This window comes from Phalacrocorax carbo, chromosome 1 (assembly GCF_963921805.1).
Source record: "Phalacrocorax carbo chromosome 1, bPhaCar2.1, whole genome shotgun sequence".
Lineage (NCBI taxonomy): Eukaryota > Metazoa > Chordata > Aves > Suliformes > Phalacrocoracidae > Phalacrocorax > Phalacrocorax carbo.
In genome coordinates this window covers 114,626,393-114,650,261 of record NC_087513.1, presented here as the reverse complement: position 1 = coordinate 114,650,261, position 23,869 = coordinate 114,626,393, and the positions used below count along the sequence as shown (strand labels likewise).

Sequence of the window (23,869 nt, the reverse complement as noted above, 5' to 3'; positions counted from 1 at the left end):
TGGAAGTGAAAAATTGTTTTGAATCCAATAGTCAATTCATTAGTCAGAAAAGACTCTCTAGCTGATTGGAATTTGAAGTATTAGCTTGAAATTGTTCTCTCTGAGCCTGTTTTAACATGAAGGAAGATGTGAAAACTTAAGATTTACTGTGGAACTTACAGTTTTATACAATAGCAGTGAATCTAACAGGAAACAGTAACCACCATCAACGGTATGCATGAGATAGTATAGGGCAGTAAGCAGTGCTGGTGGTATCTCAGCATTGTGGTATTGTAAATGTCGACATTTTGATGGTTACTGTGGTATTAAACCATGACCAATGCATTTGTCATTTTACGTGCCTGCTGGGATCAGCAAAATGTTGTTTTGAAAAACAGCCTTCAGGCTTTGAAAAGCAGTTATCATATTTCCATTGCCTGATAAATACAGCTGTGGAACGTGCCACACAATTATATCACTTAGAATATCCATTATTTTCTTGCCCTGTAAATACCGAGCACTGAAGCGCATGGACTTACTGTGCACTGGCCTGACACATCCATTAGACATACTGGCAGCAAGTCACCTGAAGGAGGCAAAGCAGGAGAAAAATGGGATTCATAAGAAGTAAAAGTGTATCGCTCTTAACATCTTTTGGAGTTTTCCTTCCCCAAGTTAAGAAATAAGCTTGACATTGGCCAGCTAATTCCTCATGTTGGTTTGTCAGAGCTGTAACATGGATAGAGGACTACTATAAATAAAATTTAGATACTGCTGTGCAGATTGGTTGCAAAATAGTGTTGTTGTGTGGAACCGATTTTTACGTTCCAACAAAGCAGATATGCGGTTTGTCATAAATTTCACACAGCTTTGGTTTGTTCAGATTTATAACTGAAGTGGCCATGACTAGGCTTTGAGGGCAAGCAGAGCATTCACAGGGTAAAAAAACCAGCACTTGAGCATTGGATTGAAAATCAAATACAATTCTGGCCTAATTGTACCTCCTGACCATTTTGCTTTAAAAATACTACATCTAGTTTTGTTTGTTTTCTTAATGGCGATTTAGGATCTATTTGCGTTAGACCTGGAACCCTACAGATACAGTGGAGTAAATATGACAGGGTTTCGCCTGCTCAATGTGGAGAACCCTCAGGTTTCATCGGTCATTGAGAAGTGGTCAATGGAGCGTCTGCAGGCGCCACCAAAACCAGAGACTGGCCTCCTCGATGGCATGATGACAGTAAGTGAACAACCACAATGATGCAGGGTGCCTATGATGAACTTTGCAATGTTATTTTAGCAGATGTGAATTGATCCCAGTCCTGCTTTATTTCACAATGCAAATGCTGAAGCAGCATCCCCAAAACATACTTCCCTTTTACTGCTTCTACCCAAAAGTGCATTTGCCCCGTGAACCAATGTTGTATTCATCTGTGTGACAAACCACTGCTGGGTAGCTCTAGAGATGAGTGACGATTCTCCATCATGGTGCTGTTCAGCTAACATCATTCATCTTATTGTTGTCAAATGTATATGCTGCTGCCTCATTTCACTAATAATGTTCTGGATGGAGTGAAGAACATAAGAGGAAATAAAAACTTTCCGAGCAGCTATACAATTTATAACCTGCAGGGAAATATATTGTGCATGTGGACAGGTAATAGCATTTTTAAATTGGAAAAGTGCCCTTTCTCTTCATTTCCATCATCTAAAGCAACTCTGTCTTTTAAGATATAATTTAAAGATAAATGAAAGGTATCATGAAGCTAGGAAATTAGGATTTCCTCCCTATCACTCCCCCAGGAAGTAAAGGAAAGAATAGGAACAATTACATGGACAGCATGACTCCATTCAGTTTTGTGGGGTGAAGGGTTGCCATTTTTTTGCAATATAAGATAATGTATCTTATGTACTGAGTAGAGTTTGAAGTGATATCAGATAGACTTTACTGCAGATGATTGCAGGGAAAATTTTGAAACATCCTAACATCCTGAAGAGAAATGCATTATGTGTGCTATCTCTAGCATGTGAAAAAAATGTTGCTTGTTTGGGCAATGCCAATGTGCTCACTCATATGCAGAGCAGGGGAGAAAGCTGTCCCTGGGAACTTCTGATGTGAATACACAAGACCTGCAAGGGTAGCTATTGACCTGCATTCACCCAGCTGTAAAACTAGGAAAAGCAAAGTTCTTACTAGACTGGTATGTTCTCCTTTGTGTCTCCGGCTCTTGTCGTCTTGTTTGCATCTGTAAAATCTCTTAGTGTCCTTGATGCTCTGAAACAGCATCAGCACCAAGGAAAGCATCTTCCTAGTTGGCTGTGGCCATTTAAATATTCATAGCAAGTTCTGCTTGTTCAGTTTGATGGAGAGCTGCAATACTGTTGTATTTCATTAGACAGTAAGGCTATGACACACTGCACAGTATAAAGAGAACAGGATTATGTGCCCTATTGTTAACCTCAGGATTTCTGCCTTCTGGCTCATGCTATATTGTTTTCCCTGATGTCAGCTTGCGGGAAGTCAGCAGGGCATGACCAAGACAGTTTTAAGTTCATAACCCACTTTATGCCCAAACTGCACACAGAGGCACAGTTGTTCTAATTAGATCTTTGGGTTTCTTTGCAGTAATCTGAATAGAACATGAAAATCAGAAAAACAAGTTCCAGGACTAACTCTTAGTCCCTTCCGTCTTATGCACAAGTATGGACATTAATGTAAGGCAGTTTGCTTCAGAAAATGAGGTGACTTTTGTTCCTCCATGCAACCACAAGCCCTAAAACAGAACAGCAGTCATTGGAGAAATAAAAGGCTAAGGGAGATAATATAACCTCCCCGTTGCTGCACAGCAAGATGGATAAGTAACAAGTTACACAAGCACAAGATTCAACAAGCCAAGTCTGGCAATGCTGCCAATGTACAAACTCTGCAGGATACACCACGTTACCAAGTAGAAACATCAGTGGTCCCAGACAAGAGCGTAAAGTGAGGTGCACAGAAGCATTTTCACCAAGTATCTCCAGAGTCTCTTGGCCTGGGACACAGGGAGACTGGGACTCCAGTGATCAAGTAAAATTCAATCCTGAATGGACATGTCCCCAGCCTAATGTAAAAGCTGATCTGAGGTCCATTAACATTTATGGGAATCTTTCCATGGAATTTGAGGGATTTTGGACCAGGACTTTAGCCTCTGGGTCCATTTGGAACAACTATCTGTTTTAAGACACTTGACACTGAGAACAGCTTTTGTTGTCTCCTCCTGCTTGTGGCACCATTTATGTTTTCATTGTGCTCTGATTGTGGGAGCATTGTTTTGGGCAGATCCTGACTAGTGTGTCAGCAGCGATTCCTCATCTGCAGTATACTAAGATTAGTTGATAAATTCAGATCACATTTGATTGCCAGCAAAAACCTCCAGTGCTGATAAGACTGATGCTGCTGTAATTTACTTAGGTAAATGAAGCAGACAAAGAATAAAATCTATTAATTTCCCAAAGGAATTGCATGAGAAAGGAATAAAAAAATGGATTAGCTTTGCAGGTCATATAAATGAGTCCAGTTTCTTATCTGCAGAGTTAGTACTTTTTTTTTTAAGGTCCCTGCTTAATTATTCAGCACCTTTACAAGAAAGGTAAGCACTTCATTTTTTCAGCATTCCTATGCATAAAGCAAAACATGGCCATTCCCACCTCACACATGAGAACACTGAAGTGCAATGCAGGTGAAGGCAAGGTTTTTCTAAAACTTTCCAGTGATAAAGGGTACAGGTTGTATGACCTCTGTTTGAGGCTTACTGGGCATGCTTTTAAACCAACAAACCCATTCTCAAGAGAAACACACATACACAAGCAGCATCCAGTAATTTTAGTAATATTTAAGTATCTAAGGCTGTATTCATCTGTCATCTTAGACTACTAGAAGTTAGATGAATAAGTCCAACTTAATCACTAAAAAAGACACCTCAAAAGGACAGCTGACCTCTCTCTAAGACAGCACGGGAGGTATGTTAAGGGAATAGATGTAGCCAAATCTTGTCGGGGCCATTTTACACATTTGTGCCAAAACCCAAGATCCCTGAGGGCAATAGACGCTTAGAAACAGTAGATGCCTGTCCAGTGGGATACCTACCACGTGCTCAGTGGGAATGATTTACCTGGAAAGCAAGGCCTGCTTACCCCATGGGGAAGAAAGGCCCTCAAGTGCCACTAGAAGAGCAGAAATGGGGAGCTAGTATGGGCCCCATGCAGGCAGCCCTCCCACATGCCCCCACGCCAGGCAACCACGATATGCTGACCTGCAGGGTGGGCAGAGACTGGCTTGAGCACCTGCCTGGTGCTTTCAAATGACACACCTGGAGTTACTGAGAGTCTTTGGCAAATCCCATGAGGAAACTTTAAAAGGCTTGGCCCTAAGATGTGCCTGGAGGATGGGACCTGGGCTGCTATATCACCGGAGGCTTGTTAAAACTCTTCTCCATGCCACAGAGCTACCCATGCACTCCTTCCAGGGCTGGACCCACCAACCTCTCTCTTCCTGTAGCTACCCAATGCTCACCTGGAAATACACTGAAATTAATATAAGCTGTAAAATAGTGGATTTTGTTACACCTCAGGTTTCCATGGGGAACCCAGTAGTGGCTTTTTCCATAACAGCAGCCCAGGGAAATGGTTCTCAGTAGAGAAAAGCAGGGACTGGGCACAAAGATGTACATTAAAGAAAGCCTTTCTGTTTTTTCATGCAGACTGAAGCAGCTCTGATGTACGATGCTGTTTACATGGTAGCAGTGGCCTCCCAGCGTGCCTCCCAAATGACTGTCAGCTCCCTGCAGTGCCACAGACACAAGCCGTGGCGTTTTGGACCCAGATTTATGAATCTGATAAAAGAGGCAAGTGTAGACCATCTGCTTATGGTCAGCATAATGCTTTCTTCTCTACTGTGCTGGCTTGTGTTGTTGCTCCCTGCTCTTTGTCATATGCTATGCTCTGGTTTCTGGGGCTTGGATATCCAATTCTTCCTTACCTTCCTAGCACAGAAACATTGATTTACAGACACAAGGCTGTGGCTTGCATTCTGGTGGAGACTTTATCTGGTCTTTCAAAAAAAGAAACTGCTAAACCCTAGGTGTAATAAAATCTCAGACTAACACACCATAAGACTTCCCAGTTTTTTGGCTCGGTTAATGTTTATTATTGATGTTTATAATTTCTAAAAATATGAGATAACTAACAAAAGAGATTCTAGATAATGAAAGAAAAGTGAGCCTGCAGCTCTTTGTTTCACTACTTAATTCCAATTGTTTTGCAGATTGTTTGATCAGTAGTCAATAGCCAGAAAATATGGCATCCAGTGTTTCTAAGGAAGTAAATTGCTTCATGAAGTCATGAACTATCTCATAAGAATCCAACACTGAGCTAGCTTGATCCACAGATGTTCTAAAAAATACACATTTTAGCCGAAATGCCTTCACTCTTCCAAAAATTCAGTTTTTACTATGAATTTCAAATGGAAACTTTTCCTTTAGGGAAGAGTGTGGAAATGAAAACTGAAAATTATGCAGAGTGCCCTATATATAATTAATCTTTTCCCCCAGCTCTTGTTCATGGCAGCACGATTCCTATCAAAGCTGCATTCTTTAGCACTTCTGTTGGTGAAACAGGACTTGTAGGCTGAGGTACAAGGTAAGTGGTGGCAGCACGTCAGAGCATACACCTGAATCCAGAAATATAGTAGGAGCAAACTGAAAGACAAGACATGTGGTGGCTACAGAACATGCAGAAGAGCTGTCATCACCTTCTCCAAACATTTCCAAGTAAATTTTTTAGAATTGCCACAGGCAATACATGACATGGTGATTCACCTACACAGAAAGCACTGAAAGTTACTGAAACAGTACTCTCCACACAGGGTGTTCTATGAATTTTAAGGTTTCCTTGTAAGCTTATTTCTTTGAAAGTATGAAGAAAAGACAAGAGTTACCCCAGTACTCAGGGACCTGACTTGAGAATTAAGAAATCCCTGGGGTACTTTCCTCACTGCAACAGTCATGGGAACAGCCAGAGGAGTCAGGGGAGCAGCAGTGGTAAAGATCATTTCTCTCACACTGATGTCAGCCATGCTGCATCCAGATTCCCCACTGGGGAGGATGTGGAAAGACTGTAGCAGGAACAGTGAAAGTCAGAATATTGTCTCAGAAATGTCTGTAGAGAGATGAACTTCTCTCTCCCTCTGATTTGAGCTAAGTGGGAACCTTTGCTCTCCTACTTCTCAACCTCAAACTAAACGAAGTAGCATTGCTATTCATACAATTTCTGGTGCATTTTAAGAATATTTATAATAAAATTGAAAGTTAGCAGAAGGCTTTATATCAGTGAACACACCTGCATAACTCTACAGTGGTGACCTTACTTTGGGTGATGCTAAGTGTATACCACAAGGGTCCTGAATCCTAAGCCAGAAGAAGTATTCTGACCAAGAGTACCAGACGTATCTCAGTAGATCCAATTCAAAGCTTAAACAGTTATATAGTTCACATTTATCATGTCCAGCTAGCTTCTCTTGCCTAGAGTAAGATACGTAAGCTAATTACTGATCATTTTGCAGATAGTGTCTTTCATGGTCAGTAAAACACCGATTTAAATACTCCATAAGTCTTATCTTCCTGTTTCTGTTGTAGCCAGAAAAGATGGTTGTTGAAAGTAGAGAATAAGGTTTAATAAGACTGTATTACATTTCCTGTAAAGACTGTAACAGGTGTCGGAAACTAAATAACAAATACATTTGGACCACCCTAGTTCATGTTAGGATCTGGTTTGCTCAACAATGATAGATGAACTTTTATTATCAGTTAGGAAGTTAATAGATTAAAAAGAAAAAAATTCAAGCAGGCAGAATGGTAGTTTGGGCCCACATAAATGCATTTTATTTTTACTATTTTGTGACATGGTACTGACAGTCTGTGAAGGCATTTTACAGACTGGTCTGAAGACAAATATTCTGTAATGCAGTCTAAACAAACAACTTTCAGACAAAGAGGTTACCTGAAATGCAGGTGTTAGAGCTTAGCAAGTACTTCAGTTCGTCTGTGGTGGGTTTCTGCATTTTATTTTAGTGGTGATAAGAACTGCAGTTCTCCCATTTGCGTTGTGGGCCAATGCTATAAAATACCAGGCTGGTGGTAATAGAAAGGACCTCAGAACCTGCCCCAACATTAGTAGAGGTTAAGGTGGAAAGCCTCTGACTTGCATAGCAGCTCATAGGCTGTTTCTCTCTTCACTCTGTTGTTGGCAAATTAATTTCTTTCAGCTTGTCACTGTCCTCTTGGGACTAAGGTTCAGGTCATATCTGGCCCTCAGGTACACACGAGCTAGCTTCTTCCTGAAAGCAACTGGAAAGTGGACATCTTAGTAATCCTTTTGATTAATGCTGATCCAAATGCATGTGCATTGGATTGGAGTAGGTTTCTGAATTTTCAGAGTACATGAAAACAAAAGATGGCTAGTGTAATGTGAGAATACTCCTCTCTCAACCTTAGGACTTCAGGCAAGTGCACCAGGTAACAGCAGTAGCAGATCCACTGTCTATTTTTCTTAATGACCAAGAACTGAAGTGCTACCAGACAGACTATAGGAGAAAAGCACTAGCAAAATTTTCTGAAGTTTCAGAATAATCAATTACAGCAACAAAAAGAATAATCTATGCTCTAAAGACCTCATGAGCTAATGCTGATTATAGAAAGCATTTGGAAATTTGCAGAGAAAATCAAGCCTGACCAAAGGCCCCAGCCCTGAGGGTAGCTTTGAGGTCAGAAAGGTCGTCAGTTAGTTCCCACAAAGGAGGATATTACATAAAATACACTGTCTGGAATCAAGACTCTTCTACAATAGCTCATTAAGATCTTTTTAATGAAAAGTAAATCCTTGTCAGAAGCTTTTGTTTCTCAGTGACCTAATATAATTCATATCTAAATGATATTTTAATCTTTTAGCCCTTATGGAAGCATTTTCAGGGAGTATATCTTACCGATGCCCAGTAAAGAAAAGGAGGTCATTGTCTCTGTTCAGAGAGGGAATAGGGAGAGAAAGGATGATTCCTCCTTTCCTAAAAGGAGAATGTGTGTAAACATGAAACAGGTGTTTATAACTGAATGATCAAAATCCCTGGCCATGTCCCCTTTAAAGCGTGAGATAAGCCCCCAAAATAATGATTGTCTGTTATTCAGTTATCATCTAAACCAATGTGAGCTCCCCCCACTCATATCTAGTGACAATTAAAGGAACAACTCCATAAAGAAGTATTTCAGAAGATAGAGAAGTAGACTTCATCCTGAGTGACTTTATTAAATCCCCTCAAACAGAACCACACACAAAAATCTCAAAGATAAAAGAAATCTGTAACATTTACACCCACATTTCAGTTTATGTGGTGTTTTTGACAAGATACATTTCAAGCACGTCTAGTTAGTAGAGACTAGGAGTGAAAGCAATCCATCTAGATTCTGTATCAGGTAATTGAATACAGCCTTCCTTTCATGGTATGACATTAAAAACACTCAAGAATCCTCTGAGCTGAACAAATTATTTGTGTAGGCTAATGTAATGACCACAGAAAACAACAAGATAATTGGACTTGGTCACTCAGGCACTACCACATCTGTAAAACTTTCAAGCCTCTGTCTCAACTTATTTGTAATAATTCTTCTGAGTGAAGACGTCCCAGTTAGTTAGACTGTAAAGCCAGCCTCATTTAAATGCCTTCAACCTCAAGCAACTCTTTCCTTAGAATTTATAAAGGGTTTTCCAGCCCTCTGCTACGTGATTCTTATTTCTACAAGTAATAAGTGGTATGCCTCATGGAACGTCTCCAGCCTGCAACAAAGACACGGATTAGTAAAATTAAGTTCTGGAAGAATCTTGCTTAAATTATCACACTATTTTCCACTGTTAAAGACATAAAATGATACCTTGATTTAGCTTATTTGTGTACAGGAAGAGTACTGTAAATGTTGAACACATTCTATAGTTTTCAAAGCATCTAGCACTGTGGTCTGTGGATGACATTCTGCTTCAAGAATAAAATTAATTAAAAAAAAAAGAAAAGACGTATCCAGTCCTTCCCTGTACAAGAGGACAGCAACTGACTCAGCATCAAGAAACGAAATTATGCAACAAGGCCATCTTTATCTTTACTACCTTAGGTTGTTATTTTTCCTGCTTTTTGAAACCATGACGATAATGCAGAGCGTGGTACTCTGTGTTCTGGTTACATTGGCTATAAATTTTTTTTCATGCTTCTTCTTTACAAAAAAAGAAGAGAAAAAACCCATTATCCTACATACAGAAGAATGTAACTCTGGAATCTTTTCTTCCAAACTGAAGGCATTTAAGCAAATGATAGCCTTGCTCTGTAGTCTCCATCAGCATAATTAGAAAGACTGGAAAACAGGGAGGAGCTATAATTTCCAGTCCACAAAAAGACCTGGGAAGACGTGCACCTTGGGGAAAAAGTCTTGACAATCCTCTGAGCTGAACCACTTCTTCATGTAGACTAATGACCATAGAAAGCAACAAGATGGGTGGACTTGGTTGTACAGGGACTACCAGAACTGTTAACTCTGGCTCAACTGATTCGTAATGATTCTGAGTGAAGATGATTCAGTGCATTAGTCACTTGCTAGCCCACAGTTGCCTCCAAAACCAGCTGCATGTCTTCCTCACCTGTGCTGAGAGTGTACAAATGATTTAAAAACTCCTGTCTGTCCTGAGGTATCTGTTATATACATGGTTATTCTAGAGCTGGTTGATCTACAATAAGAAAGTAGTAGATTCCTATGTTTTCTCACATTTTTAGTGCTGTTTTCCAGCTCTCAGATATTGGGGTTTTTTTCAGCACATAAATGTTTAAAAGTTTATATCCTTTAAATCTCTGAACTCTTTGACATTTATCCAACACTTTAGATGGATAGTAAGTTCCTACTCTCTCATTCTGATCAACCGGTGCAGGTGGGATCCTGCAAGTTTGTTCTTCTTTTGGCATGGAGGAAGCAAGCAACCATCCTCAGGACTGCTAGATTTCCTGGGAAGCTCTGGTGCAGGGGACAGAAGACAGACTAATGAGTTGCTGATGGCACGACCACATCCAAACTGATTTTGTCCGAATTTGATGAGCTAATATTTTGAGAAAGGGACAGGAAAGCACTAAGTCTTGATTAACTGGTAACAAATCACAGGATGTAATTTTCAGGGGATTCTTGATAATAACTAAATCTAAAACAAACATAGAACATCATTGGAAAAAGAAGGAACTGAAGATGTTTCATTATAGGAAAAGTACGAATTTAACATAACATGGAAGGGAAAACAATCCATCTGGGGAGATATTTCTCAATTATTTTTTTGTTAATTGGCAGCAACTCCAAAAAAAAAAGGAGTACAAAACAACTTGTAAGAGAACAGAACATTTCTTTCGTTTCATGGACTTTTATTACCACCAAAGTCAACATGTAAGAGTATTTTCATGGGACTAAAAATCTACAGAATTGAACAAAAAAAGAAGTGAGCAGTACAAGACTCTGGATGTCAGAAGACCCCAGAACTCACCATCTCCCCTGCAGTCTGAGGGAGGATCTGTGTGTCAGTCACCCAATCTTCCTGCTGCACAGAAATCTCTATACACATCACTGGGGAAAGATGACAATATTTCAGTTCTGAAACATATGATAGTATCTCTTCTGCTGCAGTTATTCTCTGGGCTCTGATGCTGCCATATTTAGTTAATTCAAAGAAAAGCAATTATTTACTTTGCTAGGATTCTCTCACCAGATAATTTTATATGAGGGTTTGATCCACTCTCATTAATACAAACATTTTTATTTGCTTTACTTTTTAAAACCTTACTTCTTGTCCATTGAGTAATGGACAGATTTCTGATATGAGCCTTAAGTACCAGTACTTAAGGGGTAGCTACAAAGGAGACGGAGACTCCCTTTTTACAAGGAGTCACATGGAGAGGACAAGGGGGAATGGACACAAGTTGCTCTTGGGGAGATTCTGACTGACACAAGAGGGAAATTTTTCACAGTGAGGGCAGTCACCCATTGGAATGATCTCCCCAAGGAAGTGGGTGACTCGGCCACGTTGGACACCTTCAAGATTCGGCTGGACAGGGTGCTGGGCCATCTTGTCTAGACTGTGCTCTTCCTAGGAAGGTTGGACTAGATGATCCCTGAGGTCCCTTCCAACCTGGGATTCTGTGATTCTGGGATTCTGTGAGCCTATTACTGACTGTTACTTTGAACTGAAAACACCTAACTAAAAATGCAAACAAAACAGCTGCTAGACTTGCATCCCATGACGATTTATTAGGAAAGAAAAGTCAGCTTTCCAAGAAGATAATGTATGGCTGAGGTTAATGCCAACAGGGATTCCTATTCTGCAATAAAATTTTGACTGGAAAATCACTTAATTTATGGAATGAGCTATGCACAGATTGCAAAATGATGGTCATAGAAGTTGCATGCTGAGAATAAATACATATTGAACTGATAAAAAAAATCTGCAAAGTTCTGATACTGTGATATCTAAAATCATAACAAGAAATCTGACAAAAAGATTATATATATTTTCTTCCATTCTCTTTTTACTTTCTTAAATATTACCTGGAATGTAGATTTGTTTATAAAACAATAAGTAAGAATTACTGTAAAGTGATTTTTTCTGAATATATGGAGGATATTTTTATATTTGCTACACAAAACCTTTTTTCAGAACATATTTTATACGTCTTGGCCTACTAAAAGTGCCCATCATTTACTCTACGCTGCTATTTCAATTTAAGTGTTAGTGCATGGCCTAAACTGGATTATACTTATTTGTACTGGAAAAGCTCTCAGGAGCCCTAGTCACAACTCCATTGAGCCACTCATTGTGCACAGTCTTTGTTCCAAAGAGCTTACAAGGTAGTTGTTAAATGTGGATGATTTAGGTTTTGGAGCATTGTATTCTCATTGAAACAACCTGTTCCTCAACCACACATCCTCCCACTCACACATTTGCCAGCACTTGGGTCCCACTATCTTAGGTGGAAATGACACAGTACTTTGTATCACGAGGTCCCCACAGGCTCCTTGTCATCCCTGTTGTTCAGTGGGTCAATGTCACTGTAATAGGACAGCAGCTCAGTTGGGGAGGACATTTCCAACTCAAGATGATGGGTGCGAATGCCAGAGCTTTGGCTTTGGCTCCTGGCTCTGCCATGGACTCTATGCAACCATGAGAAAATTACTTCAGGACAGCTCCAAAACCTGTGTCGTGGTTACCTGGTAAGGCAAAACTGGTTATTGCTTGCTAGCCACTTCCAACATGCTGACATGATCAGGATGTTCACCATCCATGCTTGTAGCTACCACATCACTCTCAAACAAAAGCAGCAGGACCTAAAATCTAGGTGAAGAAGTCGTGTAGCTGGAAACGCTGTGATTCCCTTCTGTAAAAGATGGATGAGAGCTTTTGTCTAGTTAGCGTATTTCGTCCATTCACTGTGTAGAACAGGATTTCTCTACGTACTGTCTTGCCTATACAAATGGTATCTTTTACAGTGGGGTCCCAATCCCCATTAACACAGTAGTGGAAAGTTATGGTTTCCATGTTCATAGTCAACAGTAGTCCCACTCAGGCACTTCAGTGACAGTCATGTTCGCGCATGGTAAGATAGACTCTGCTCTCACTAGGAAGAATAACTGGCAAAGTTTGACCTTCCCTTCAGATTCTTCACGCCCACTCCCTCATCTCTGGTATTGATGCAAAGCAGTCTGGTAGGTGAAAGCTTAAAGGAACTCAAAGGCTTTTCAAACATATGCTCTGAAATGAATCCACCTAACCCGTCATCCTCAAGTATTCAGAGCTCATTTAACAAATTTGTCACACCAAAAACCTTTCATATGACTACCCCTGAATGTCATTAAGCTCAGCCACTGCTCTGGAAATGAGTGCTCTTGAACAGCTCACAGAACAGCCTGTGACTTTCCTAAGATATCCACCTTCTCTATTTACCCACTATTTCACTCTCTTGTTTCAAGCCAGGGGTGTGCTCAGTCTTATAACAGCTGCCCAAACCCATTCCTCAGGACAAGCCTCCCCTGCAGCTCTTCTTTTCCATTCCAGTGCTGCTTAGTAAAAGCCCACCAGTCATGGACCTCTTCTGAGTAAAGAGACTATGAAGTGTCAAGGTTTTCAGTGGGATAGATAAAATCCTGCAATGATGAATGCTGAAATTGTTTTTATTACATCTGTTATGCTAAATTTGGACCAGGATAATGGAAAAGTTATACACTAGCTCACTATATTCCATAATCCTTAAGGATCTCTTTTAATAAGAGGATTAATTGTAAGAGCTTAAGTTGATGTGTGGCTCAGAGCACTTTATGATTTCCACTGTAACTAGAAGCAATATCAATGTCATTTAAATCTATCAACTGTCTCTGCAATTCTAATAAAGTGGGAGCTTTCTCTTCCAAAGAGAAACAAAGCCAAAGAAAAATTAAAGTAAACTTTTCCTTGGTCATTGCCATTTTGGTTAGTATAATACATTCATTTTAGAGAATATGTAGGTCCAGAAAAACTATAAGGTCAGCACGTCTCTGCCACTGTGCAATGGTAAATGAGTAAATGTAATCTGGGGAGTTGAAGACTAATGCTTCCTGAGTTCCAGGTCAGATGATTGCCAGTATTTTTTCTATTGTTTCATTCATCATTCAAAAAAGAAATACAATGGCATGATGGTGGTGTAAGTTAATACCTTTTATTTCACAACTGTGGTTAATTAGAAATGTATATTAAATCAATAACTGATGTTCAGTTTTGCCTAGTAACTTCTGGTAATAAATAAACAGATTATAATGCCAAGAATTAAAAATCAAATAGACTTGGCCTATAAATCCATTATTAAAAAGAAAAAAAAAATCAATCTAATCACTTACCTTTAACATGCTTGGGAAAGCAACCTACCAAAGGTCGAGCTAATCCCATCAACAAAACTGAGTAGACAGGAAAAATATTCTTATATTCTGTTAGACTTCACTCTAGCTTCTGAATGTACCTCTCTCATACTGAAGAGTCCAGCTAACCAGTTTCTCTTCCAAGATCCCATTAAATCTGTAGAAAAACTCTGCTGATTGCATGTCTTTAGGACAAGGTTTCAAAATGTTCAAATTGCACATAAACAGCAAGGGAAAGAAAATAAAAAGAGAGGGAGAGATAAAAAATACAGAGACTATTTTAGAAAATAAATAACTAAATATGGCCCATTGTCTACTTTGGAATTTCTTAAGTTAATTGCAGTAGGGTTTTTTTTGTGTGCCCAGATGCATTTTTAAGGCTTTTGAATGAAGATGTCTGTCATTTAGCATTCATTTATATCCAAGAATAGTCTTCACATAAGATGTTATCCTCAGTTTATGATATTTTCATATTAAACTAATTCAGGCTTCGGTGGCAGATGCAAAGTGTCTGAATATCTTGCACAAACTCAGGGTATTGTGCAGGGTTTTGGAGTTGAACAACAGAACAGTTCATTTTCTGCCACAATACTGTGCTACAATAGATTTTCTTCTTGGCTTTTCACTCAGAAGTTTTATCAACTCCTTTTGGCTATATGTTTTAAAAATTTGTTAAGAGTTATAAGACTTTCTCCTTCTACCACTGAAAGCAGATTCAATGTGTACATGTTGTGTAAGTGATATAGTCACAGTTCTATTTGCATTTGGGGGTGCATATTTGTGTCTCAGATGTTTTCTTCTAACATTAGCTCTGGACATACATTCAAAATGGGGGGATTATTTTTTTTTAACAGAGGGAACAATAAAAGATTAAAACTTGAGTTTGGAACTCTAGAGAGATCACCTGATTAATTACAAGTGGAGGTCTAAAGAACAGGTTCAGAATAACTGTTTTATTTCACAGGTTATTGGAATAAATGGGATATTAATAGAAGAGCGGAAACATCTGACATTTTGAAACGTTGTTAAACATAATAGTTTAAAAAGTTGAAATAAGATTAGACCTTTGCATTTTTCTATTGCCAGGGGACTTTGAACACTTTAAAAAAGGGCCTGAAAAATTTAAATTTTTCTAACCTGAAACACAACTCTCCAGTACTTATCACTGCAACATTGGACTCAGAAAGAGAAAATATGCCATAGGCAGATAAACAGTTAACTAAAATATTTGGATAAACTTATACTGAATAAGGAAAAACAAGTACATCATAAAAACACAATCGGTTTGTCTGAGAAAGATTGACACATTCGTGTGCAGTAGTGCAATACAGTATCGACAAAATTGGCTATATCCCATTGAAGCTATACCATAAAGCTGAATATGCATTATATACACTGTGCATTATGATTTTCTGGTCTAATTATATCTTGCTAATACAAATCTGGAAATATAAGTGAGGTCTAGTAGAGACAAAAACAGTATATGAAATATACCTGTCATTTTACCTTAGTAAGTCTGGCAGCAGCTGAACTAATTGATTCTGTGATTGAACTGTGGATTGGCTTTGGCTGAAACTAAGGCTGGTCTAGTAATTGATTCAAGATGAAGAAGTGGAAATTGATATAAAGACCATATGATCATAGTATGACTTGATAGCAAGCTTCTGGAGTGTTTGCTCTTAGAAGCTGAGTCAGCTTCATTTTCCAGCTGTTACAATTTTTCCATCAATTCAATCAATTACAATATGGAAACCAATATTGTAATTTGAATAGTTAACCCCAGATTTCAGTTTGTAGTTTACCCGCAATCTTGATTTTTTTAAAGTAGTAAAAATAGAAAGTTTCACAGTTTTAATTAGGTTTCTTTGGATATTTTTGCCAGGTCAGGTACCTGACAGCCTTCAGAAATGACTGAAGACTTACCAGCAATCTGCTCTGTCTACCACCTTTTCAATGCTTAGTAAGAAAGGGTCTGAGTAGCTGCTGGTCCTGTATGTTTTGTTTCTCAATTACCAGCTGAAACCAACATATTGGGTTAATTCCCCATTTTGTTTAAAAAGCGGGAGAAAGTCACTAAATGTTTACAACTTAGAGATAGGAATAAAATTTTCTGATAAAACAGAGTATTGAAGAATGTGAGACCTTATTTTGAACCTCAGACAAACACTGCATTGCCCTACAGCTACAAACTGAACTCCTGAAAGAACAGTATTTCCTCACTGTTCTGTTGTCAGAGGCAGTCTGCAACCTTGCATAAATGAGATCTAAGACAAGCAAAGGACGTTACAAACAGAAGCCACTGAAAAATCACATTTCTTTAATTAAGCTGCAAGCTCCACTCAAAATTATACAAACAAAATTGAAAATACATTCTCTCCCTAAGAGTTTCAAATTGTGCCCTTAGTTCCTCTAATATTAAAGCAAGGATGGAGTGCAAAAAAGCAATTTCTTTTGATGAATTACATGATTAGGTTCCAATTCAACTTTTATTATATCCTGTAACATTTAACATGGAGTGTCACTAGAAACATTAACATTGCTATAAATCTTGCGTATAAAAGCATGAAATCTCACTGCTGTGTTAAACAGTCGTGCGGTTTCTGACTATTCAGAAAGTTCTGCTTCATTTCTGTTCATTAATTGCGTTTGAGAACTGTGTGACTGCTGCCTGTTCTGTTTGCCTGAACACGGCGCCTAATACAGCATCCTTGATTGACCTGACAGGCACCTAGAGGTGCCAGTGATACATTTAACTTTCTTGACTTGCAGCAAGCAAGTTGTTCTTTAGGACTCAAACCATATTAAAAGCTTGGAATTTTTATCATAGGCTTCGGAAGGCCTGGGACGGACCACAGTTTCCAAGCTCATCCCTCCCTTTGTTTCTTAAGGAAAACTTTTGTTTCTGGTCAGGAAAGAAACATCACCTGTTTGTCTAGACGTGCTTGCACATACAGACACCACAACTGTCTTGAAGTCAGAAATAAAATTATGCTCACTGGACTCAAACCCAAACGTTTTATTTTTATTTAGACTAAATAAAACACAAATCAGAATTTAAATTTAGAATTCAAATGGTATTTGAAGTGTATGCCTCACAATTAGGGACTGAAAAATCCTTCCAACATTTGAGTTTAACTCTTCTGAGAAATACTCCTTGACTCCTGTTTATAATTTAAGTCACATTTGGGTCATTATCTGATGGCCTAAGTAGGACTTAAGTTAGACAAAGGCTTATATGCACTTTTCTGCTACCTTGAAATTTAATCATATACCTATGCAGCTTGTAACATCTTTTCCTTCCATTTTTTTTTAGTGGGAAGGTAGAAGCACCAATGCCTATTTTCAAAAGTGAGCTAGCATTTCCTCATATAAATCTTTTTTACAAGAATGGAGGTGTAGGCTCCTGATACCAGTTCCAAAAATAACATATTGGTTCCTTTATTCAAGATCATATCACGTAAGCAGAGAAGCTGAGCATCTGATATGTAATCAATAAATGTGAGCATTTCACAGAAGCAAATTGCCCTCTGAGGAGGAATTGATCTCTAAAGATCATATTTTTAAAAATGCTCCATCTTTATGAATAAGAGATGCGGGTCATGTCAGAGTAATAACAATAAAGACTGGAAAAGTGATATTATATAATGAAATGCATTCATAGGTATCCCCTCCTGCTATCTGAATTATATCAGCATACAAAAGCACAAGTGTTTCACTATTTACAACTGAGATTTTTGTGTGTCCCTGCATCATTAAGATGGAAAGTCTCATAGGAAGTTTGTTGTATTTGTGCTTTTCCATTCTAATTTTACTTCAGCATGCTTCAAAATCCTGTTATACTTCCACAAAATTCTAGATGCACCAGATTTGTCTGAGACACATGGTGATAACACCCCAGCATCTGAGATTAAATCCTGCAGATTCAGAGCTAGAATTTAGATTTAACAGGAAGGGGAGACACCATTTTGTAAATCTGCTGATTTTTAAGGCAGCTTTCCTTAAATCATCCATTTACAACAAATTAAATGAAGCAAATAACAATGCGCAGTAGAAAAGCTCATAATTTAAGAATTTTGTGGCTGATATACATGAAGAAACTATGCCATCATTTATCATCAGCCTTTCTTGTATCTTTGAAGAATTTAATCTAATGTGGGAGCTCCCAAAAATAGATTATAGAAATCATCTGCAGGTTGAAATCCATCAAATACTTTCTTTTATAGATAAGCTTCAGTTTTGGGGATAAAATGGAGGCTATATGAGAGACAGATAGATCTCGTTTAAAAGAAAGTAAGCTTGCTGGGAAGCTTACAATATACTGAAAACTTAAATTGTGGAAGAAGTTAGTTCTGGACATTGATCCTACTGCACTGAAGAAGCGTTTCCTAGCACAGGGAATCATCATGGCTATACAGACTGATGTACAAAGTCCACCACTTTAACTTCCTCCTGATGCTAATGTTCAAAACAAGGAAAATGTGATTTCACTTAATTATGATAGCACAGTAAAATGCTGCCTGGATCAAAACTGATCATATGCAACTCGTATGCTGTACTTCAAACACATTTGTAAGACTTGTGTGTATATTACACTACCAAGTTCTTATTAGGTCTCTGTGACTGGGTGAATTTTTCCTGAAAGCCTGCTTTTAAAGCCATCATCATCATGGCATCAACACCTGTGAGCACAGGCAGCAGCAGTGCTCATATTAGGAACAATAAACCTCATTTTTTACTTGGGAACTTGTGTCTTCCTTGGGAATGCAAATTGAGTAGGGATTAGTGAAACATTTCAGCCAAGTCCAGGGTGTTAGGAGTCCGATGCTGGTGGTGGACATTTAACCACAACCTGTCCAAGAAATCAAGCAAGAATGACAAAAGCGCTTCTTTCATTTATCTCTTCCTGGAAAAATCTGGATTTCTGGGCCCTGAGTAGCAGAGGCAGTAACACACCAGACTAGGCAAGGCACAACAGAAGTGTTGAGAAAGCTTTGGTGATTTGGGATGATTAGCTACCTTCCTTTATTAAGGACCTTCTGGGGACTCCCATTCAGCACTGATTGCCACTTGTTACCCGTTAGTCATGGAGAACTTAAAAGGTCCTGGGCTGGGCAAAAGAAGATTGCTTCAGGGAGGCTGGTGGATTTAGGCTGTCTTATGCCAAGGTTCAGACCCAAAGCTTAGACAAAGCAGGCTCCTTTTTAATTTCTTAGTGAATTCTTGCACAGTGCAAAGCTTCCCTGTCTTTTGGCACCTGTGATACATATTTTATTTTTCTTTCTCTCCAGTATATTTTTTCCATACAGTACTAGATGTATATAAATCAATATATTCAAACTATCACAAACTTGTGCCTGATTGTAAAATATGAAACATATTGAAGAGAAACCAAATAACACAAAAGTTGAAGAAACTGTTTTTTATCAAAGTAACAGAGTCACATATGTTTAAAAACTATTTGGAAATGATTCAATGTAATGGTTAATTTAAAATGCAATATTTGTTATGGCTTCAGAGCAGTTCCTACTAATTGTTACAGGGAAGTGTGTTTTTATGTTCACACAGGCACGGTGGGATGGCCTGACAGGGCGCATAACCTTCAATAAAACAGACGGTTTACGGAAGGATTTTGATCTGGACATTATTAGTCTCAAGGAGGAAGGAACAGAAAAGGTAACCAGATCTTTTATAAAACAATGACAAAAAGCTAATTTGACAGGGGTTGTAGGGAAGTCCATTCTCCGCAGCTTGAATCTCCTGTGCTTGGGGTAAAAAACACTATTCTCAAGATTATTTAAGTCCAAGTTAAAACAGAGCTACTAAGACAGTTTTATTATTTTACAACATCTACCTTGCATTTTGAAGTATAGGATAGGAATTTGGGACTGGCAATAATTTTCTGAATGGTAATAATAATTTTAAGTGCGCATTATCTTCAATTCTTGCCACTGTAACTTGGGGCAGTAAATTCATATATATATAGATAAAACCTAGAGTTATCTTACATGTACTGCTTTTAATAAATATGACATGAGGGAAATAGGAAAGGAGGTGCTTGAGTAATAACCTCAACAAGAACTTCATGTTAAAAATTGTTCATGTTTTTGAGATTAGATGGGTTCTTTTTGTCTAACATCCCTAACTGTTTATCATAAAAGGAACTGAATAGTGAGACTACAGGGGACTGAGTTGTAGCATCTTTGTTTGAAAACAGAAAATTCTGCCTGATACAATTTCAGAAACTGGTTCTTCATTCAAACAAAAGACAAATAAAATGCACATTCCTTCAGGACACTCAGAGAAGCATGCCTCTGAAAAAAAAATGCAAGCCAAAAGATCTTGTTTTCCTTACATTTCTGCTTACAAATTCTCCTGAAGGTGCAGAGGTGTAAGGCAGGGATGGCTCTCTGACTTGCAGAGACCGTAGGAAGGAGCCCAAAGCCATGGATGCTTTTGGCCATGTTTCACACTGACTGGACAGCATGGCTGCTGGCATCCAAACCCCATCGCTGCTAGCTGCGGCCCATGCTGGAGACCGAACAGGACCTGGGGGGTCTCCGGAAGGAGGCAGGATGGCCTTACCCCAACCTGCAGGCAGCAAACTTGGGCTCCTGTGGGCACCACGGTGCTCCCTCCACAGCCGCCTAGGAGGTGGCCGCTGTGAGTGTCCAGAAATCCCTAACACAGGTAACACCACCAGCTCATGTCAGCTGGAGGCAATGTTGCCCCTTGCTCTGTATACACTGCCTTGGCTTGGAATGATAATTGCTGATGGGTTTATCGAGACTTTAAATGTAATTGCTCCCACACAGCTCTACAGACTGGTTCCCTTTTCATTTTTAATGAAGCACTCTGTTTATTTTTCTCTGTACCAAGGCTGCTGGCGAGGTTTCTAATAATTTATATAAAGTGTGGAAGAAGGTTTGTACACAGACAAGTGATGCAAAAAACCTTTGGGCTGGGTCTTCAGACTCATCCTTTGGGTTTTGATAGTGACTCTCATGTTGCAGTTTAGAGACAACAGTCTATCCAAGAGTATGAATTTTTCTGGTAGAAAACATTTCATCCCAAGTCAAGAGTCTGTGATTCCAAATAGTAAAAATATCTTGGCAGGATTCAGCTTTTTCACAAAAAAATTTTTTTTAAATTATTATTTTATTTCTCGGGAAGTGCTTTTCTTCTCTTAGAGTAGAGGCTCCTGGCTGCAGCAAAAACATTGCTTTGCTCAGCTATTTTCACTCCTGATTCACCTGAGATTCACCATGAGTGGTACACTTGCACCTTTTCAAATGTGTATTAGCATCAGCTGAAAGGGCTGTTTTAACGTGCAGGCCTGGGAGTTTTTTGCCTCCCACAGAATGCATACTGGGCAGGCAATGTTTGAGCATTTTTGACTCAAAATTTTGATGAGTGTGTTATTAGTTCCTTACAGAAAATAATATAGATGATTAAATGGATACTGTCATTCACTAACACATGGAAATTGGAACTAAGCTTGTTTATAAAAGATCTAAATTACCCCAGGACTCTCATCCCTCCTTTAACGTGAGGTACCTCTGCCTGGTGGATAAGGCACCAAAGTGGGAGTCAGAGAACAGCTCTATGCCTTGCTCCCTGCTGGAGGTAAACCCATAGCCACAATTCTGTAAGGAGACGATAACAACTGCATTCACCACATTTAAAGTGTTCTGGAGTCACAAGATAAACATTTCTTATAACACTTAGAATTATATTTTGTATGTGTTTCACACAGACCACCTTATTTCCACCCCTCACACACACACAGTTTTAAAAAAATTTGGGTTTGTGTTGTTTTGAGAGGAATTTTAACGCTCCAGAGTAGACCAGTGCAAAACATCCTATAGCACTCTTTTCATGTTCTTGTAAAGCACATAGTTAATAACCTTGTTTTAATCTTCAGTGAATCGGGCTAAGGCACAAAGGCCCCCATTTCCCTCATTACTGGTGAATAGATCATCCTACCTGACATGCAAAATGTTATTGAACCAATCTCGCCTTTGACTCTAGGCATTTTGTGTTATACTGAATTGATTTAAACAAAATTACAATTGGTTCAGAGCACAGGCTTGCTGAGAAGGACATATGACACCTCTCGAACTTGTCACTAAACTGCAATAAATCCCCCAGATTCACCATAGTGATGTACTACCTTGACCTCATTCTCCCAGTGCCCCTCTGACCTCCTCCATCGCTCTAATCAAGATTGACCTGCAGTGTCATTCTTTTATCCAGACGTAGGGTGGTCTCCTGGTGTGTTTTGTATGCACTGTGACTGTGTTGCTCCATGTTCTTCATGGTTGTTCTCTTCTTCCCTGATGCCAGCCGATAAAACTGTGTCAAGTCTGTAACAACAAGCAGAGCGGCTTTTTGATTAACTCAGCCACCTTGGTGCAAAATCAAGGACACTGGTTATTTACTACATTCCTGGCACAGGCTATCATAAATCCAACATTTTATTTCATGTTTACTTTCCAGATCAGTTTCCCAACCTGATCTAGTTTTAGAAACAAAGGGGATGACTGATAAATACTTGAAAAAACAATTTAGAAAAATGGTGTGACTATCCCCATTAAGCATACTTTGGGAAAAAAAGTTTGTGAAAGGCAAAAACAATGGCACCCAGGGACACAAACACAAAGTTTGTTTGAAATTATACAGTTATTACCCCAAATCCACACTCAGCAGGCACAAACTAATCTGCTGGGTTTGCTACAAAGGCAACATGATCTCTGCCTCAGTTAACAACAAAAGAAAAAGAGTCCAGCCTGGGTCTGAAATGACTGAGCATCTGATGGCAGATAGAGACCTTCATTACAGAGAAGAAGTCAACGGCTTGTATCTTAGACTTACTTGGCAGCTTCACTGGCAATCCCAGCAGAGGGGATCTGAAAGCAGATCCCTCCCAGATAGAATTGAAACATGCTGGCAGAGCGGTGCGGCGATGTGAATGGCCGATGTTAGGCCCCTAAGCCATCCGTCTGGTGCTCTACACAAATGTCCACTACAAACCAAGCTGCCTGACCCAGCCCCTTGTCTGGAGTTTTCTCATACCAGCCCTCAGCCATGCTGTGTACCTAAATCTAAAGGCTAAAAAGCCTGAAGAGATTTTCAGACAGCATGTATGTTAAGTAAATATTTATCTGAATAAATCACCATTGTAAGTTCTGCCCTTGCAAAGTGTAGATACAAATTCACTGAAATAATGAAGATCTTTCCCTTGAGGCTTTGGATTAGGCATTAAATACTGCAATTCTTCACTATCTCTGGGGCTTGAAAGGAATTTGCCTTTGGCCACTTATATTTACTGAGCAAATACTGATCAGTGGGTGAAATGGTATCACCTTGCTAGCTCTGTCATATATAGTAGTCAAGAAATGACAGAATAATCTTTGCTAAACCTGCTAAAGGTACAGCAGAAGCAAAACGCCAGTGCATCCATCAATCTGCTTCAACATATTTATTCAAGCTTTTAATCTGTTTTATTGGAAGAGAGAGGTCTTGCCATGTGTTTCAACTCTACCATTTATAAAAATTTCAAAAAAAAAATCATAAAAATAGACATTTGACATTTTTTAGCAGGAAACAAAGTCAACATGTTCCACTTTTGTAGCAAATTAGCTAATACACCACTGCATTGACGTGCCTCATACTCTTACAGCTTATTCATTTCCACCTGCTTTTGAAACACGTTCCCTGTGTTTTTTAAATCAGCCATTTGATGTTGCTGCCTTACTCAGACCTACAGCCATTTCCCTCCTCTAGCATTTAGTACTGCTGGTGTCTCTTTCTGTGGTGACTAGAGCCAGTGCACTCTTCCTAGGTGGTGAGTCTTTAGGGAAATGTTTCGGCTCGCAGTGGCCAGGCAGCCGCTCACCCGCTCT

The 23,869-nt window shown here is 39.1% G+C and overlaps 1 protein-coding gene and 1 long non-coding RNA gene across 3 annotated transcripts in view; one reads left to right on the top strand and one right to left on the bottom strand.

Moving 5' to 3' along the window:
- GRIK1 (glutamate ionotropic receptor kainate type subunit 1) overlaps positions 1-23,869 on the top strand; it is a 173,374-nt gene that overhangs the window by 115,343 nt on the left and 34,162 nt on the right. Inside the window, exons 6-8 of the mRNA XM_064470479.1 lie at positions 1,046-1,219; positions 4,719-4,862; positions 19,533-19,640. Coding sequence (XP_064326549.1) covers positions 1,046-1,219; positions 4,719-4,862; positions 19,533-19,640 — 426 coding nt within the window. The remainder of the gene's footprint in view (positions 1-1,045; positions 1,220-4,718; positions 4,863-19,532; positions 19,641-23,869) is intronic.
- Positions 5,729-23,857, bottom strand: LOC135316611 (uncharacterized). 2 transcript variants are annotated; one of them, XR_010375871.1, is made up of 6 exons: positions 22,839-23,857; positions 22,197-22,330; positions 13,950-14,124; positions 12,291-12,457; positions 10,573-10,652; positions 5,729-9,695 (listed from the first exon to the last, which is right to left on the bottom strand). It is a non-coding gene; the product is annotated as an uncharacterized LOC135316611 (long non-coding RNA). The 2 variants fall into 2 exon arrangements; XR_010375870.1 differs by having other exon boundaries at positions 5,729-10,652; positions 22,839-23,856.